Genomic DNA, 21,170 nt, shown 5'->3' on the forward strand with positions numbered 1-21,170 from the left:
AACATTCAGGTCTTCGTCTTCAACGGTCGGATCGGTAAAACGACGTCTGTAGGGGGAGAAATCGTGTTCGCACAGCACCAGGTTATCCCTAATTTATTTTGTCTCAGTGATTGTGTTTGTCTCATTATTTGTATGGCTTTGAGAGAAGGTTTGGAGGTTCATTGTGTTGTTTTGAAAAATGGGTTTTGTGTTAATTTGTATGTTGGGACTTCTTTGGTTGAAATGTTTGTGAGAAGTTTGGTTTCTTGGACTGCTGTTATTGTTGGGTTTGCTAGGTGTGGGGATATGAGTGAGGCCAGGAAGCTTTTTGATGTTATGCCTGATAGAGATATTGTTGCTTCTAATGTTATGATTGATGGGTATGTGAAAATGGGGTGTATGGATTTGGCGAGGGATTTGTTTGATAAGATGAAGGATAAGAATGTTATTTCTTGGACTAGTATGGTTCATGGTTATTGTGAGGATGATGATGTTGTGGTGGGTAGGTTTATATTTGATTGTATGCCTGTCAAGAATGTGCTTAGTTGGAATGCTTTGATAAATGGTTATGGTGTCAATGGTTGTGCGAAGGAAGCGTTAGAAGTATTCGCAGCAATGTTACGGGAAGGATTTGAACCGAATGAGATAACAATGACTAGTGTGTTATCTGCTTGCAACCATTGTGGTTTGGTAGAGGAAGGAAGAAGATGCTTCAAAGAAATGGAGAGATTTGGAATTGTGCCTCAGATTGAGCATTATGGTTGTATGATTGACCTTCTAGGAAGGGTTGGATACTTGGATGAGGCTGAAAATTTGATCTTCTGTGTTGTCGCTCTGTCTGTTGCTTCTTCTGTTTGATTGCTAATCTCTCTAGTGATTTGCTTTGTTGCTTCTCTCCATACTGATTGTTCTATTTGTTTGCTCTTCTCTCATGTGGTTCATCTATTTGGTTGCTTCTCTCCTTGTTTAGTTTGGTTTGGTGTAGTTTGGTTTGATATGATTTAGTTTTGTTTGGTTCTATTTGGTTTGGTTTGTTTGGATTTGGTTTCGTGGTGCTACTTATTTGGTTGTTCCTATCTGTTGATTTTGATATGGTTGTTGCTCCTTTTTTTGGTCGCTCCTTTTTCGGTTTGATTTTTTGTTGGCTTGGTTCTTCTCTTTGATTGTTGCTTCTTCTTTGGTGACATCCCTCTTGTCCCCCCGGCTGTCCAACCACCTCCTGCGATTGTTGATCCTCCTCGTTACCCCTCTCGTCATCATCTTCAGCATAGAATCATTACTCTACCGTTTGTCTCTTCTTCTTTACAGATTGCTGATTTGTTCACAAAGATGCATTCCATTAAACGTTTTCGTTTTTTTTAGTTGACAAACTCTCGATGCTCCATGTTAATGCATCGTGAGTTTGAGGGGAGATGTTATATAATATTATTATATATTAGTAGTAAGGGTATTTTAGACAATTCTAGACAATTCTATTCTTTTATATATATACTCATTGTAACCTTATTAACTGTGGTTTAGGTTCATTCTATGTTATGAAACCCTAGAGTGGTTGTTTCTCTTCTTCCTCGCTTTCTCTTTTCTTTGTTAACAATACTGACATAAGGATATATCCATCAGAACTTCAAGATATAATGGGGACCACTCTAGCTTTTCATGTAAAACTACAACCATCTTTAAAGCAGTGTTATGTTAATAAGTCATGGAGTGATGTTGCACTTATTGTTGTAATTAAGGAACAATTTCAAATTGAAGAGGTATTCAAACCACATATTGCCTTATTGTATATTCTAATTCTAATAAATTATATTTATATTCTATTTCTAATAAATTATATATATATATATATATATATATATATATATATATATATATATATATATATATTAAAAATTGCACAACTTAAATTGATAGAAGTCCATTTTCAGAACACATCTAAAGAAGAACTCAGTCGTGAACTTCTTAGTCAAGAAATACTATTTGACACTGTAAGTATGTCTACATGACTCTCTATAAGTGCATCATTTTGATAAATACATTCTGATTTCACAAATCTTTATGACAATTATCTAATTAATTCCTATAAACTTTATGAAATATGTAGCAATCATTATCAATGACCGGTGAAAACGATATTGAAAATGTTCAGTCAGCTACACCGACTAAAAGGCCTCCAACTGATGACCAACAAGATAATGCGGGTAATGATGCAATTTCAAGTGCCCAACTATCATCATCAAAACCACTCAAGAAAATCAAATGTGAATAGGAACTATAATGAAATTATATGCTACATAGTTGATGATGACATCAATTATGTTAAAATCTATTATTATATGTTGCAATCCTAAGGTCTAATTATATTTTGGTGTCATGAAATCTGAATCATGGGATATATATTATCAAATCATGTATTGTTGTAAACACAAGTAAACTTTTTGGTTCAATGTTATTGTTATATGATTGGTGTTTAATTGATTAATGTCTTTAGGAACAATAATATGGAAAATATTGATATGTAAAAATATAAACTCAGTGATTATTCTTATATCTTTATATTTAAAAAATTATATATGACTAAAGAGCAAATTGATTACTATCTTAAATAATAGTGTTTTAGTTTTTGTTTTTGTTGCATAATACAACATAAGTTACACAATTAGGCTATAAAATAACTCAAACTTTCATACTTTATAAATAATATATTACATTTTATTTTATGAACCAAACCAGTTCGTTTATTTTATAGAAAATAAGTCATATTTTATTTTTTTTAACAATTAATATCAATCAATAATCACGATTCAGTACAGTACGGTTCCCAAAATCAATATGGTTTGAAAATATACGGTTTAATGACAATTATGTGTTTTGTGAAATATTGATAAAGTTTTTGGTTAAACAATATCAAATATTTATTGTTCCTAAATTGGTTTAGCATTGTCAATGTAATTTTTGGTAAGATTAAAATATATAATATTGCTTATCATGATATAAATAAAATTTTAGATTTATCATGAAAACAAATTAACCTCCATCATGAAACAATAACTACCTCTATCATGAAACAAACTTTTTGGTTCAATGTTATTATTATAGGATTGGTGTTTAATTGATTAATGTCTTTAGGAATGTTAATATGGAAAATATTGATATGTTGTCTATTGAAAAAAATATAAACTCAATGATTATTCTAATATCTCTATATTTAAAAAATTATATATGACTAAAGAGCAAATTGATTACTATCTTTACACAATTAGGCTATAAAATAACTCAAACTTTCATACTTTATAGCAATCACAATACTATCACTAATAAATCTTCATGAAATTTTAACTCTCACAACCACAACCACATCATAAATTATTTTGTTGTCATGTTAATAACTTGTACGACTAATATATTAGTTTGGTAATTATCGACTAAGTAATTAACTTCGTTTATTTTATTCTATTTATTATAAAAAATACTTAATTAAATAAAAATGTATAAACAACGCACCACCTGTGCGATAGCACGGGTATTATACTAGTAAAAAACAAAAATAGAAATTCGTTAACTCTATGTTTATATTTGTGATAACTTAATCCGTTTAATAATTCAATATAAATAATGACTTGTACTAATTTAATCGTTGATTATTGACATAATATACATAATATATTAGTGATCAAGTACACAAAATTTTATATAAATCCAAAATACACAGCTATATAGTTATCAATTTACTTATTTTTTTTTAAAGTCTATTATACATTCAATTGAAATTATTTAATGAAGTATCAAATAGTTTCAAAATATTATAAAATAATTTACTCAATACAAACTTTTGATTTGACAATTGCATTAGTAAAATTTATAATTTAAATTGAATTATTAAATTAAATAACTTATCACAAAATTATTTATGGAATTAATGAATTCTCATCTGAAAAATAATTATAGCTCAAATAATTACCAAATATGAGTTGGTTAATATAAACTAGTTTTCTTGTGTTTTTAGGGAGTTGTGTTAAAAAATTTAATGGTGGTCCAATATTAACATATATAACTCTTTGATATAAAAATTAAAACCTTAAATTTTATATTAGAACATTTTCAATAATTATTTGTATTAGATAAATAAGATATAAATTTATTTTATATACACTTACACTATCAGCGTAGTTAAACAATACAAAAAATGAGCATGAATTTCAAAAATACACTTCAATACCCTTTGTGAACTTGAGTTTCAAAATACAAAAAATATTAAATTGTATTTTTTTACCAAAATGTTAAAACCATTGATTAATTGCATATTTAGAATTTAAATGTATTTATGTTCAACAAATCCTTTTAATGTATTTCCTGTTTACATGACAAATTCAAAAATATTTTAAAACTCTCTCATTAAAATTTATTTCATTTTTTGGGAGACTTTTAATAACATTTACAACTAAATTTAAAAATAATTTTTTACACTTCAATTTCTTGCCTAAACTAACATTTATATTTCCAATATTTATTTATTTTATTTCTCTTGAATATAATAATTAACGTGGCATTTGAAAAAGCATAATTAAAAAAGAGAATTATAATAGTGTTATGTATCTCTTTTATCCAAACACTTTCCTTTTTTCTTAAATATGTAGATAGGTTGTAGATTATTGATGTCTATTATAACTTTTTTTAGAGTTAAAGGAGTTTTTAATTCTTATAAAATTTTAAATTCTTCGTTATTAGTTTTTGTAAACATAATTAATATTTTTTCAGTCTCTCCACAATTTAATATGCAAATAATTTTAGTCTCTTTTTAAATGTCGACATATATTTTTGAATAACTTTTTTGTAGGCATGTTTACAACTTTATTAAAAGTTTCTCTAAAAAAAAAATCTTTGAAATTCAATTTCTAAATTCATATTTTAGTTATTTTTTTCTTGGATTTATAATATATAAAAATTTATATTTAATTCATATCAATAAAAAATTCTAATTTTTTTGTGGAGAACTTTTTATAATATGCTAAACATTATTGCAAAAATTAATTCAAATTTTTTTAAAATTTAAGGATAATTTAACATGTTTTGTTAGTATTTTTTTAATTGTAAAAAAGATTATAAATTTCATCATAGTTAACTCAACAACTGTGAAGTCTCGGGTTCAAACATAAAATAAGACCTATAAAATGTGAATGTAATATTTTTTTAAATTTTTTATAAAGACTAAAAACTTATTTAATTTTTTTTTATGAAATTGAAAGTAGGTTATCTAGTCATGTACGTATTAGTTTTTTTGCAGGTGCAATTTCTATATCTCAATTTCGTTTTCTAAATATTAAAAAAAAAATAGTTTGGAGTTTTTACCAATATTTAATAGTTAATTATTTTTTAAAGAAAAAATATTAAATTGTTAAATATTAGAAATTCAAATTAAATTAGTATTGTCTATTTTTTTGTCAATGCCATTTATGATCAATAAATCCTCTTAAATTATTTCATTTTTTAGGGAGTCAATAAAGATAATTACTTTGAATTTTGATAATTTTATTGTTCATTAGTATATGATTTGAATTTGTTTTAATATGTAATTAACGTGTCATTACTTGAACAGTACTAATAAAATGAGAACTATAATAGTCTAATATGTACTTTTTATTGGAATTATTATTGAAGTATTTTTGTTTTCATTTGTTTAGATTGTAGATAAACTGTTGAGTAAAAAAAGATTATAAATAACTTGTAGAGCGTAGATGTTGCTCTTGCGTATCATATCTATATTCTATAATTTCTATGTTATATATTCTAATGTAATAACTTGTTTTTTATTTTATTTTTAAGTGCAATAATAAAACAACTCCAAATACAATGATAAAAAAAGTGGGTTTCTAACATATGTATTTTATATATATTGTAATGTTGTAAAAATATGAAATTATAAATTTGAAGTATCAAAATAACTACATATCACACATGAGATTCTAAGAATAAAATAACTACATATCACACATGAGATTCAAAGAATATATTATGTTGAGTAAAATTACTTGTGTGTTATCTACCAATTTTGTTCATAAAGTTGATTTCTTTAAAAAATATATCTAACTCTCAAAATTATGTTTATGGACCCTTATGATATTGAGAAGTTCTTTGAATGTTGTCTAAATATATTTTGTGCATGAAAGAAATAGAAAAAATAGATTCAAATTGCTACAAACATAGAAAAATAGATCACATAGTAAACAGAAGATTAAAAAAAATATTAAAAAGTAAAAAGAAAGAAACTCTACACCAGAGAGCTAGAAGTGAAACACTACATAACAATCTTATGTAATTTACAAATGCAAATTGAAGCTTGAACCAAATAATTTATACCTTCATAAAAACGGGTTCAATACAATTGATTTTTTAATTTAATAGATATATCATATATTTTTTCAATTTGAAATTATTTAATTTTTTTTGTCACTGAACAATAAATCAAAAAATAAACGCTAACCATACATTTTATCTGTAAAAAAATAAAGGTTAAAAAGAAAACGTAAGATTTCAATTTGCTTGGTTTTTTTAACGGGGAATTTCAAAAATATTCCAATTTTTATTCTATTATTTATTAGTGTAATGAAAAATCATCTAAACAATACATTTCTGAATATTCTTTATTTTAATTACATAGTAATGGAAAAACTTAGAGCATCTCCGACGGTTGCCAAAATGAGTTCGTCCGCCAGATGTAATTAAATAATCTTCAGTTTTTGATGAGTTCACTGTTGGAGATGTGTCAAGCTGTCATCATCTCTCACGAAGGAACATGTGAGTTCACTGGAGTAAAAAATGAATGAGTTATTTCAAGATGATGTGGCACAGTGGACCCCACTTAATGAACTCATATTGAGTTCACCGTTGGAGATGCTCTTACAGTCAATTAAATGCGTAGTAGCGAAAATAATAGTAGGCGATTAAATTATTTAAAGTTTATTAAAAATAATATATGATATATTATTACAGACCAAAAATATCATATGATATATTAGTTTAAATTATGCACTATTACTATTTTTAATATGAAAAAAAATATGGATTATATTTAAAGTTTAAAAAGTAATACGGTTATTTTTTATATAACAAAACATATCGCTGTTACAAAACATTGAGAGTGTGCCATGTAGAGAAGGTGAACCTAGACTGATCCTTAATAATTTGGTGCATTTATTATGAGGCTTTTTGTTAAACTTGCAACTGTTTATAGTAATAGATTAACTAACTACCAAGTCCATTGATTTTTCTTGGTTTTTTTAGGAAATTTTTGTTTCTTTCTTAACATCATAAATTATGCTCATGCTTTTGCAATTGCATGATAATTTAAAGGGAAAAAAGAGATAAATAACAATTTATAGTAGACATCATTGCAACTTGGAGCTGAAACGAACATTTTTCTAGTTCTTTGGGAAAAATAATTCAATTTGAGATGCTAGCTGTGTTTGAGTCTTTTCTACCCTGGTATACATTTCTGTTGACATGTTCTTGCATATGCAAAAACTAGTACCAAGAATGAAAATAGTGCTACCACGTGATTCACTAACATAAGACAACTCTTACACAAGATCAATGAATGAGTAGCATCCATGTTGGATGCCTTTACCTTCCTTTATATTGTTACACTTAAAAAATTATTATTATAATCGGGAAATAAAAGCTATAATAATTTACTTGGCTTGTAAAATAAGTGTCTTACAAAATACATGGTTAAGATTATTTTCAACAATGAAGATGGGTAAATTGGCTATATATATATATATATAATTATATACTGGTATTGTGGTTTTGTTCATTCTGTCAAGTATACACAATTGTGGGTGGATTAAGCAGTATGGTAGATAGGTTTGTTTCACAAAAATGCATCCCGTATTAATCGTGCGAATACCCGAGAAGATAATCTGCTAAAAATATCAGGAAGCACTTTAGCAGAGATGCCCGGCAACACTGGGAGAAGTTCTTGGATAATCTGAGGAACATTGAGTGCCTAAGGCCATCCACAAACAAATAGATAATAAGTGTGTTGAACCTTATTAAGCTAAAATAAAATCAATAAATAATCGTGCACTTAATTGTTGCGAAAAGTACTTCCCCAAACCAAATGTATACACAGACAGCAAATTCTTTATTACCTGACTAGATGTGCTTGACAGAGAACTTCCTGCAGTCAAGAATTCCAGCACTTTCTGGACATTGTTCAGTATGACTTTATCTTCTTCAGTTATGGTGGGAATGAGAGCGGCGGGCTTAAAGGGTCCAATAGTAGGCACCATACTGAAAATAGGGCTTGCATTCTGAACTCCAAGTAAGGACATTACTCTTACCAGTTGTTCCCTTGTTACTGCATCAATGCCCTTAACAATCTGCTTTCCACCAGCAATAATGAGTCAAATATTTAGATCTCTCCATACATCAACAAATGCATTGAAGTGAGGAAATAGCATTCATTCATAGTAAATTTCAACACGACAAATCTCTTGCAACACAGTGCTAGTTCATTACAACAGGAGGTAAGGCGCACTGACAATCCAAGATGACTCTAACAGACTATATATGTAATTATGTATATTAGTGCTATCAACATTGTATGGCAGCCACTGCCTCACGCCCAAAGAACAACTTTGGCACCACGGGTGGCATGGCAGCAGCCGTACAGAAGCCTTTTCATTCAATTTCACCATTAAAACAAAATGGAAAATGTATAAAAACACACATCATAAAAACCTAATCGGAAGATAATTATAAAAAACAATATTTTAAGGTTGTAACAACAAATGAAGTCATAATCAATCATTTCTATTTTTTCTAGTTCAGTGACTACTGTCTGAGTTCAGGTGAACATTTACCAACAGATTTGTTCTGTTTTAGCAAAAGTAATACCAGCATGTGGAATTTTACCAAAAAAATTACATACAACAATATAAGTAATGCAGAATTAAGAGGGTGCCTTAGCAAATTTCCTTGAATCACATTTGTGTATAATTACATGCCCATTCTTTATCTGATTTAACTATGCTAGCATAAAATTTGCACAAATATTTTAAAAATATTTACACATGCAATGCATTTGCATAATCAATTTATGCGTCCATTTATCTGTAGTAATTAGTAGATAAACATGTTCATAGGCCAAATTAAATGCTTCGACAGATTCATAATATATCAGCTCACAGATCAGTTAAACAAACAATATAATGAAAATAAGTCAAGGAGGGGGCGAAATTTTGTACTTTCATCTGAAAAAGAGTATAATTACTAAATTCTTTAGCATCAAGAAAGACAATCAGAATAAGTAAAAGATAAGAAGTTATGTCTAGCAATAAAGACAATTAATATAAAATATTCAGTGCTTCTAGAAAGTACCTCATCCAAAAGAAATTCTCGGAAAAAACTCCCCTTCTCAGACAGCAAAAATGCTAGGGCTGCCCTTGTTTGCACTTGTTGCTGTTGTTGAGGTATCACTGACTGGAATCCCGGCAAGAGATATTCTGACCGATTAGTAATAATCCCAAGCTCAGCCATATTCCCTTTCAGATCCTCTCCACCACCACTTTTGGCAGCTGTAATAAAACTCTCGAAGGCTTGCATGACATCAATAAATCTTTCAGCATCAAAAACTCCAGATTTCCCATATATGGTATAACGTAGAGCACTCCTTAGCCGAGGGGATTCATCCGTCAGGAGCCTCTATCAGTGAATGCGATTAACATAATTTAGTTTACTTAGAAGAATATAAATAGAGTAACAGCACAAGCCAATTACTAGGGTGGTAATGCAAAATCATAGCAGTTGACTGTTCAAAGCTATTAATCAGACCATCAAAATCCATCATCTTGTGACAGTGAAAATAATTTTCAACTTGTCACAAGTAATATTGTGAAAATTTTCTGATGAATAATTTGGTGTATTCCATAAAACTGAAAGTCTAAGACTAATTGTATCCATAATTCAAAAGTTATAATTTCTCCTGTCCAAACGTGTGATTTCTACCTCATATTCCTCATCTAAACCTCAAAGGCTTCCAATTTTATTTACTTAAAGTGATGAGCATCAAGCTCTACAATGGTGAAATCAGCAAAAAAAAGAAAGAAACCAGAGTTCCAAGAACTCCTACCAGAGCATAACTTCTCCTAAACCAGAGAAATTTTTCTCCTAACTGTTTCTAACAATATCTCTGAATGATTTTCTAACTACCCTTCCCTCTCTTTTATAACAGAAATCTGTAACTTTTATAACAGAAATCTGTTACAGAATCCCATAAAATCAAGCATTATACTAACTCTTATTCTCTAGTCAACCTGTCTATTGGACTACGGCCAAATATTTAGTGTCCTATCAGTCCCTCTTTTATTTCCAGACACTACAGAAAATTTTCATTCCAATCTGTCAAAATATGTTTCTATTTAATATCCCTCAAGTATAGGGATTTAGTTGAAAAGGAGTAATAGTAGGGATTTAGTTGAATAGAAGTAATAGTAGGGATTCAATTATATAGGAGTATTAGTAGGGGTTTAGTTATATATGAGTAATTATAGGATTTAGTTGTTAAGTAATCTAGTATAAATATATCTGATGTATTACCAATATATTTCAAGTTTCAATAAATATAATTTTATTCTAATTCTTGACATGGTATTAGAGCAGGTTCTGATTTTGTGATTTGTCTCTGTGCTTCACTACCACTGCCGGCGGCGGCAAATGCCGCCGGCAGCACCACTTTTTTCAGCGTTTCAATTTTTTGGCTTCATACAATTGTCTCGGTGTTTGCTGAGGTTTTATGTGCTGGTAAAGATCTTGCAACAGAACAAACAGCTGGCCGAATGTCGTTGTGGTTTTCACTGAGCTTTTGGTCAAATTTGAAAGATTCTTCTGATAGATTCTTCTGATGTTTCTATTGTTTTCAAATTCTTTATGTCAGCACTTTTTCTGGCAGTTTCTATCTCTTCAATTGCAATTGATGGGGTTCGATTAAACATACTTAGTTCTTCAGGTTTGATCAATTCTTCCAACATGCATAATTCACCAAACTTAAAGGTATGTTCTCTGGAAAAACTATGGTGACCTATATGAATGCTAAATAATGAGTCATTAGAAGCAATACTCCATTCCAATGGATTATTATTTCTTTCGAAGATCGAAGATGGAATCCTGGAAGATTCATATGTTCCCGATCGATCCATCATTTGGATAGGAGGGCTTGTAGTTGGTGGCATACCCTTTTGGCTGTAGGCCAAATTGTAAACTTGATATATTGATGTTGGAACTGGAGGACTGATGTCAACCTCAGATTTAGGAGAGCTAGCACTGCTAGGAACATAATTTTTCCCAGATTTTGATAAAATTGCAGATGCATCAGATGCGGTGAATTTCAACGCATCTATTCGAAAGAAATCATCTGATGATGTTTCTGACAAAGAAGAAGAACTTGACCTCTTACCCAACGAAGATAAGCTTTTGGTGCCATTGATATCTATTCCAGGCTTTAATAGGACTCGTGACTTATTTCCGAGAGGCAACTGTACATACTCAAGAGCTGTTGGATTTGCTTGTCAAATGTGAAAATAAAATTCAAACTCGTATCAAGATTGGACTCAACTCAAAGATGCCTAGCAGGTTTCCACCTGTTATTTTCTACACCCCCAAGGAAATTGGAGGGATTGGAATGTTGTCTATGGGTCACATTTTGATTCCACAAAGTGACCTACGATACAGTCAGCAAAAGGAGATTAAGCAGTTGTGGTGTTGGAGCTTCACCTGCTATTCCTATTTTTTTTTGTTCTTACATTATTGCGTGAGAATGCATACACCTGTCTCCGGTCCCCCTCTGCAAGTCTTTACATGATGTGATGTACTAGTCGTGCCTTTATCTCCCCGAAGCATGCCACTCTCTCCTTGAAACATATTCAAGTTTAAATATTTTGAGTCTCCAATATTATGGTTTTGAAGCTTCCAAATGCAGTTTTTTAGAAGAACGGAGCTTGCTTTGTTCAATTGCTTGCCATGAATTTCTCTCAGACTGATGATCAATCAGGTTAGGCTATATTTATAGCAATTTTCTCCGACTTTAAATGCATCCCTGAGTTGCCTTTCCATCTTTTTTATTATTTTGTGGAGCAAAACATTGTTTTCTTGTAGCAAGCTAAAGTTAAGCTTTAGCTTGAGGGGGAGTGTTGTACCATTGTCGCCTAGAGGTTTTGTCAATAGGAGGAGGGAGTGTTTGAGTGACAGGAGTAGAATCATCGGGTCATTAGGTGGGGGAACAGATGGGCCAGAATTGCTAGTACCTTGTTCATTCGCCATTTCAGATTCAGCTTGGTTATCGTCTTCAGATTGTGAAGACTGACTATTACTACTTTCACCTTGAGCACTATAAGAATTCAGCATCAAATCCTTTGCCAGTTTGTCATGTTCTTTGTTGTCATCATAAGGAGTCTGCTGCTGAGATTGTAGCCTTGCGTTCCGAAGTTTCAATGCTTGAACATTATCAAGAGCAAACTCCACTATCGACTGATGTTCAAGACCAAAAGTTTCAGGCTTAGAAACACCTGAAACCTTGTCAGACTCTTTAGATGCTTTACTATTTGCATCCTGAACCTTTCTTGCAATATCTGTTTCCTTGTCAAAAATCATCTTCAGAAGGAACATCTTCCACTACGACACCATCGGTATCACTATCATCTCCATGATCAGATTGTTTGTCAACATGCTTGACATCATCCTCAGTACCCAGTCAACAGCTATGAGACGAGTCTCAAACTATGATCCATTGAGTTTTCAAATGGCACTTTCATTGTGGCCCTTGCTTCCGCATAAAACTACCGCCTTAATTGTGGTTTCTATTTTCCTGAAATCTTAGCCACCTTCATTGTGGTCCTTTTGCCGCCTTCATTGCGGTTTCTATTTCTTAGCCACCTTCATTGTGGCTCTTTTTGCCGCATTCATTGCGGTTCCGTCTTCATTACGGTTTCTATTTCTTAGCCACCTTCATTGTGGCCCTTTTTGCTACCTTCATTGCAGCAACTTGAGATTTCTTTTTGGCCTAATTTGCACTCCATATAACTCCTCCCATGACAACCTTACAGATCTTCTAACTAAAGGGCTGAACAGTAGCAACTTAGAAAGAATTGTATTCAAGCTGGGAACAGAGAACACCTATTCACCAGCTTGAGGGGGAATGTCAAAATATGTTTCTATTTAATATCCATCAAGTATAGGGATTTAGTTGAATATGAGTAATAGTAGGGATTTAGTTGAATAGGAGTAATAGTAGGGATTTAGTTGAATAGGAGTAATAGTAGGGATTCAGTTATATAGGAGTACTAATAGGGATTCAGTTATATAGGAGTATTAGTAGGGATTTAGTTATATATGAGTAATTATAGGATTTGGTTGTTTAGTAATCTAGTATAAATATATCTGATGTATTACCAATATATTTCAAGTTTCAATAAATATAATTTTATTCTAATTCTTGACACAATCCAAATGCCATTGGCTTCATTTTTCTGTACTACATGATAGACTAACCATAACTCATGGTTACATGACAGCCTGACAAAATCTTGTAGCTTATGCATTTCATGTAATTCTAGTTCATGTTCATCAAATTCAAAACCAATAGCATCTTCTTCAAGTAAAACTCAGAGAGAAATCAACACTGGTGTGTGTCCATGAGTTAAAAATATAAGCTAGTATCTTGACAATGACAGAGGGAAAAATAAATAATGCCAGAGACCATTATACCTGTGCAATATATGGATAGGCTTCATCAACAATAGCAAAATCTGGATTTCCTACTAAAGCTATCCCTTCCAGAACCCCAATAGCCCTAATTATAAGGGCAAAGTATGGCGGTATCTTAAAAGGATAATCAAAGGTAATTTGAGCTAAATCTGATGCCAGCTCCTGAAAATTGATGTTTTTTGCCCCTCCACCTTCTAAAGCCTGGTCAAAGACCTTGGCAAGCACTGGCAAGATAGGCTCTAAATTGACTCCATCTGAAATGAAATCAAGTTTCACAAAGTCTTTCACTATGGCTGGATAATCCCGATGGATGAGATGAGAAATTGCTTCAATCATTCCATACTTTTGATCATCAGTCAATTTTGTAACAAGCCCTGAGTGCAACAAAAGATTTCCATCATTTATAGGACAGTGGAGAACAACAGGAGCATTCTGGAGAACAATATCAAGCCACAATGGCAAATAACAAAGCACAGTTGTCTTGGTGTTAAAAGATAGACCACAATTGTTGTGCGAAAGCTATGAAAAACTTCCTACAATGCTATAGCTGTCATATTCATAATATTAGGAGGAAAAAAATAAAGTTAAAAGAAAACTGCAAACTCATTTTCCCATAAAATAATTTGTTTTAGGTGAACCACAACTTGGGTTAAATTTTACCATTAATTAATGAAAGCAATTTTGTTTTATATTTGAAGTGTGTATTTTATAAGAAAACCAATTATAATTCTTACTACATGCATATTTGAAAATTTTACTGTAAATGATTCATAGAATACATAGAAAATTTAAAATTAATTTACTGAATTTGCAAAGCATTCAGAATTTCTTTTTTTCGTCGAAAAGCTTCTAGCTTTAAATGTACATTTACATTCTAGTTTATAAGAATTATAATTAATCTATAATGTCACTGTCACATATATGTTATCAACAAATAAGAACTTACGCTTTATTATATAAATCTTTCAAGATTACACCTCATAAATATGTAAATATTTTCTTATTACTGGTTTAACCAGTTCAAAATGTAACGTTCTTTGCATTTGTTACCTGGTCTGGTTTATAAATTATAATTGATATTTTTTAAATTTTTTAGAAAGAAACCATTGGATAATGTTGATTTCATTTCCGAATTAAAAAACAAAAATTAAGAAAACCTTGAAGACATATGGTGGCATAGAAATTTTTTTTCCTGTAATTGTATTTTGATATATCAAGAAACTAATCATATTTTTTTTTCTAAAATAGTTCATTTGTCAACAAATATGATCAGATTCAGGACAGTAACCAAACACAAACAATAGTAGTTTTTTCAATTGGTGGAGCCAACTATTCAAAGCAAACAATGTCATAATGTCTTATAGAGGAAAGTAAAACTAAAAATACTTCTAAAAGAATATTTATGTCCATCACGATCATTTACGAAGCAAACAATGAAAATTTCATCTACAAATATATAATGTTTCACTACCTACCAAAGTCAAGAATTGCAAGTTTTCCATCAGGAGTGCGGATCATATTCCCCGGGTGTGGATCAGCATGAAAAAACCCAGTATCGAGCAGCTGAAATAAAATGAAAATAAATTAATGCAAGTATAATTTAGTCAGAATTCACTTAATTTATATCAATATTTTCCTGAAATACTAAAACTGTGTGTGGGAAACTTGCAACAACCATGATCAATACCATATACACGTGGACCAAAGCTTGGGCATACCATCACATATTTCATTAAAAAACCACATATATATGGGATTGTTTGACTCTATAAAACACTTTCTGTTTTCATATCTTGTTTATTCGAATAATTACGGAACAGGAAACAAAGTCAAAATAAAGTGTCATTTTTGTAATTATCAATGAAAGCGTGAAAAGAAAATAGAAAAAAGCACAAAGATGTATAAAATGAAATGAAATGATGACATTAGAAAAAGATGTAGCTGAAGGCTCACTGATTGTAATGCAGTAAAATACCAGCTGAAAGCATTAAAACAAAAAATCACCTGTTTTAGGTAGCAGATGACTCCAACATTAACCAGTTCTCCAACATTACTTTCTTTGCTCTGTGACAACTTTTCTCCATCAATCCATTCTGTTGTAAGAACCCTCCTTGATGTATACTTAGTGTAAGTCCTTGGTATGACAACCTGAAATCGAACTGTGATAAGATGCAAGCAAATTCCTCCCATGACCATTTTTGTAAATATTATAATGGTAAAATCTCTGAGATAATTCCCATTAAACAACATTTTGACAAGCATGTTTCCAGGAAGATTTTGAATTAACTTTTTTTCTTCAATTAGATGCAATTTGCATATACTAATGAAAAAATGTAACAAATATATATCATTTATTAGCTAAACAATTAGTTGCAACAAATTTATAACTACATGGAAAGAAAATCTAGCCAAATGTTCTCAGTCTCATCATATCATCATTAGGCATATAATATCATTATGGAAAAACTTAACCTTGTCAATTTTGCTTTTCATTATTCTTACAAAATAAAAACATGTCATTTAGAGTATGCGCCACACTATCAGAGGAAAGAAACTAATATCAGTGGGTTTTTGTTAACACCCAACCCCCATTTTGGAAGGTTTAAAACATGGGTCCAAGAAATCAAGTGAATCATCACCTGTTAGTCAGGCCTTGTCAGTTGAGAGTAGGCCATGAAAGCTGTTAGAGTAGTTAATTGGTTAGTATGTTATATTTTCTAAATAAATATAGAGGGAGAGAGATTAATGTTTTGTGGGAACGGACCAAGCTCTTGAATACTCGATAGAGTCTGTTATCATTCTTTCTTATCCTAAATAACTATAGGAGGAACATATTGTTCCAGCTTGATTCTGTCAATAATTTCTGCTTGATGTAAATACTGATGTAAAACAGACAGTGGATTCGTTTTTGCCATTCCTAGGTAATAAAAAATGATTGGACTCACTTGTGGCAAGTCTTTCCTCATCATTTCAGCAAAACGGTTTCCATTTTCACCTTCATTCACATAGTCTAACTCCTCAAAAAATCTAGCAGCCCACTCATCAACCAACCCAACCACATCGATGGAGATCTGAAAATTAGGTAAAATACAGTTGGGTTGAGAAGAGAAAAATTATACTGAGCAATTGCTTTAGCTTCGCTAAATCACTAATGTTACTACTACAGAGCCATATTAATTAAATAAACATATATGACTTTAAGTCTATGTTCACAAGAATTTAACTTGCCTGCGGAAACTTTCGAAGAGCCAAACCCAGGTTCCTGATAATGAATAAATCAATGGTAACTGTCTCGAGAACAAAAGGTCTTTGCACTTTAACAGCAACCAAATCTCCATTTTCCTTGAGCCGGCCCTTATATACCTGTCCAAGAGATGCTGCATAGGTTTCACCCAAAAATAAATATTTGTTGATTAATCAACTCAGAAAACCAGCAATGAGAGACTTTACTTTTCTAGTAAGAAAGTAACATATTTAACTGGTCTGGAGAGCTACCAGCAGCAATGGGAGAGGGTGACAATTCAGAATAGACATTTTGCCATGGCTGACCAAGCTCCTCTTCAATTAGAGCCATAGCGACATCATCTGCATATGAAGGAACCTTCACATTTTATGGAATCCCCCCACACCCCCAACAAGAACAAAGAAATCTCAGCAAAAGAATGAGCTAACAATATAAGAAATGAAAATGCAATTGTGCAACTGCTAATAATTTTCTGTGTCTACCAAAACATCATACTACAATTCTTGTATGTAGACCAATGGTTCTATACTTCTATGATCTATCTTATAGCTAAAAAAGCCTATGAAAGAAAGTCATTGCAGAAAATTGTTTCAGAAATTAGAACATAAACATTAAATATGCACCCAGTTCAATTATGTTTCATCTTTCTGAAATGAAGGAAAAATATTTTGCTCCTATGCTGCTCGAATTGGCTACAAAAATAAATCACACTTGTCCAACCAATCAAGTTTTTAATTTTTTCCCTCTGCCTCACTATTCTCCTTATGTATGACAATTTAGATTCATTTAAAAAGGAAACAATGGAAAGAAGAGAGCACGCAATAAATGGGTAAAGGAGCCGCAAGCTTACTTTATCACAGAGCTTTTGCAGCTCTGTCATTGCTGCAGGTGACAGTATATCAGGTCGGATGCTCAATGCTTGCCCAAGTTTTATGTACGCTGGACCAAGAGATGTCACAATTTCACGTATTTCAATAGCCCTTGCAACTTCATTCTGGTCATGGAAAGAGCACAAATGAATAACCAGTGATATGTGTAGAAAAATAATTCTGAATATTATTTCAATTGTTTAAAGGGATCAATCCAAGGTCTTCAAACTTATAAAATTGTGTTTACAAAACTAGCTTGTAAGGAGAGAATTGTCCAAGCTTTGTAAGCACAACTTAGGCCATATCTCTAGGAGATGTAAGATAAAACCTACTCCTCACACCATGCCGCAATTAAGGGAGCTAGGGGCAGACCACAATTAAGATGGAAATTCCAACACAATATCAAAACATTTCAAAAAAAGACTTTGAAATATAAGGAACAGGTGCTAATTCCATAAGAAGCTATTAGTTTTTTATATTGGGCCTAACTTGTCCACAAAAGTGGCTTATAAGATGAGGAGTGCCTCTCATTATAAACTTTTGTCAGACCTTATCTCTTTTCTATGTGGGATTTGGATTTTTCCCAATAGAAACTTATATACTTATATAATAGCATAACAGAAGCTCAAGCCATAAATTCTTCAATACACGTATAGAACAGGAAACAACAACAATCAAGCATTATCCCACTAAGTTGGGTCAGCTAAATGGATGGCGTTCTATCATATAGCATATCTCGTTCCAGTTCATTAATCTCTATGTCTTTCCTAATAGTTACTCTTATAGTTTTTTTAGGTCTTCTATTCAAAATTTCAAAACTTCTGTACAATTTCTCATTCTAAGAACTTCTTTTCCTCTATCTATGCCTTAACCACTAAGCACTATAAACTCAACAGTAACTTGTGCTTTTGAACAGCTATAAACTCAACAATAATTAAAAGTATACGATAGTACATAATTAGTTTAATAACATTTTAATATAATAAATTTATCCAATACAAATATAATGCTTTTACTAGAGACCATCCCTATTTAAAAACCAGAAAACTTCTTACATATATATTGACGCCTATTTTTTCTTTTTTCTGTTTCTTGTTTTAAGATCCTCTAATTGGGATGATTTCTTATAATAAAAATTCCGTTTCTTAAAAAAATAGATAAAACTAATTTACGAACTATTATACGTTCCCAAAACTTTGTAAATTTAAATAAATAAATATAAAAAATTATAATAATTACGTAATTTATTTGAAAAAAAAAAACAAAAACCCTTGAATAAATTTTTTAAGCTTAAAAAAACATGCGTACTAATTTAAATCCTCAAAAGCAGACTAAGTAAAAAGAAGACAACAACTATTAGTTTTACTGCCAGTTAGTCTTTTATAAGGGTGATTTCTAAAACAAGAAAAAAGAATATGCAGGCAAGCCACTTATTACCTCCTTAACTTTGTTGTTGACCACATCCCAGGCAACACGTGAAAGAAAACCTCCAGCAACAGATAATAACTGCACAATGCGAGTTGCAACTGCACGAGGACGTTTTCCCCAATATGCAGTAATGCTAGCTGGTTCATATACCAATGGTAAAAACTCACTACTTTCTTTTACCTGCACAAGTGAAAAAAATACCAAACTCGATTACATTCTTTATCTTGTTATTTTGCTATTTAAAATTAACAACCACATCAAATGACATAAAATCAAAAAAAAAAAAAAAAAAACTCACTAGCTCAATGCTAATGAATATTATCCATACACCATAAATATTAAATAGAAAAAATAGATATTATCATACGATACTCACAAAATTGTAATATTTATTGAGGGAAGTTTCGATTGAATACCTCAACAAGACGTAGCTGAACATCATCCTCAGCAAAGAGCGAATCCTTCAAATTCTGACCTCGAAGTCCTCTCATGAGAGTTGCTAATTGTTCGTCTTCTTCCATTTGCGCCCTCACTCTTTTAATTTCCTTCGAAACATCACCAATTCTCTGAAGAAAATAAAAAACACGCGATATTACACTTCACTTCCATCTATTAAACAAGAACAATCGAATTCCATTGAAAATTGATCGAATTCAGCAAAATCAGGAGCAGAAGAGTTAGTTACCTGGGAGACACCGTTGGCAGGTTTGATAGGCGGAGACCTCGACGACGAACCGTTGACGGTTGTCACTGGAGCAGGTTTGGGATCGGTTGCTACAGCGAAAACACGGTTTGAACGGCGACGGAGAGGGAGGTTGTTGTTGCGGTTGGAATAAGAGGAACAAAGTAAGGGATCGATTCCACGGTAGACAAGCTGCGATGCTGCGTCCATGGCGAGACACTCTCTCCTTTTCCCTGTTCTCTTCTTCTTCTTCTAGAGTGAGAGATACTTTATGCTCTGTTCTAGAGAGAGAGAGATAGAGAGTTTGGAGGGAGTGGTAGTTGTAAGGAAGAGTGGAAGTTGTTGTTTGTGTGGTCCGAACTGTGACAAGGTGAAGTAGTGAAAGTGTGTGCGGTGCTTCAGTTTGAGCCAGAAGCTCCAACCTCAATAATATTTTTAAATTTTATTTGTTTATATATGAGTCGCACCACTTGCATTCATAAAATGGTCTCTGGAAATTTGTTATTTTAGTTAAATATTTATTAAAAACAAAACATAAATTGAAGGACATAAATCTAACACAGATTGAGGGAAAAAATAAGAAGAAAAAAAAAGTGTAAAAAAACTCTTTAAATCATGCAGATATTTTAGTCTTTTGGACGGAAATTCTATTAAAAAACAATTCAACGTATAGTTCTTAAAAAAATTTCATCTTCATTTGTTGTACTTATGTTTGAATTAAATCATGCATAATCATTTGAATTATTTTAATAATGTTCCATAGGCAAGTGTAACGTTATAACAATATACCTCTAATTTTTTTAGCCATATATGAATTAATATGAAATTTTAAACTTCAAAAATTAAAACTCATATAACTCATCTGATATTTAAAAAATTTAAATTTTTATAAAAAAAATATTTATAATGTGCTAAATATAACTACAAAAATCTAAAATTTATATTAATTGACGTAAAAGTGAGAGAAAAAAATTTAAGGATTAAAAGTTGAAAAACTCTTTAATAGGGACTAAAAATAAAACATTAAAATTTATTAAAAACTAAAAACTTATTTAAATAAATAAATAGTCACGCAAGTTATAAATGTTTTTTTAAATAAATGTTCTCTCTAATCACAAATATAAACAAAAGTTAAAATGTGTTTGTCCAAGTTTTAAGTCAAATATATTTTAATTTTTGTTTATATATATATATATATATATATATA

The 21,170-nt window shown here is 31.1% G+C and overlaps 1 protein-coding gene across 2 annotated transcripts; it reads right to left on the bottom strand.

Annotated features, from left to right (window-relative positions):
* Window positions 1-7,651: 7,651 nt before the first annotated feature.
* On the bottom strand, window positions 7,652-20,341 carry LOC101511976 (uncharacterized). Of its 2 annotated transcripts, XM_004497690.4 has the most exons (13): window positions 19,967-20,341; window positions 19,698-19,847; window positions 19,291-19,461; window positions 17,835-17,978; window positions 17,236-17,341; window positions 16,969-17,117; window positions 16,686-16,811; window positions 15,745-15,888; window positions 15,216-15,303; window positions 13,741-14,114; window positions 9,361-9,684; window positions 8,130-8,360; window positions 7,652-7,984 (listed from the first exon to the last, which is right to left on the bottom strand). In XM_004497690.4, exons 1-13 carry the CDS (start codon window positions 20,171-20,173, stop codon window positions 7,850-7,852), a joined length of 2,349 nt encoding a protein of 782 aa, XP_004497747.1. In that variant the 5' UTR covers window positions 20,174-20,341; the 3' UTR covers window positions 7,652-7,849. The 2 variants fall into 2 exon arrangements, with proteins under 2 accessions (XP_004497747.1, XP_073223656.1); XM_073367555.1 differs by lacking the exon at window positions 16,686-16,811.
* Window positions 20,342-21,170: the final 829 nt, after the last annotated feature.

This window comes from Cicer arietinum, chromosome 4 (genome assembly GCF_000331145.2).
Source record: "Cicer arietinum cultivar CDC Frontier isolate Library 1 chromosome 4, Cicar.CDCFrontier_v2.0, whole genome shotgun sequence".
NCBI lineage: Eukaryota > Viridiplantae > Streptophyta > Magnoliopsida > Fabales > Fabaceae > Cicer > Cicer arietinum.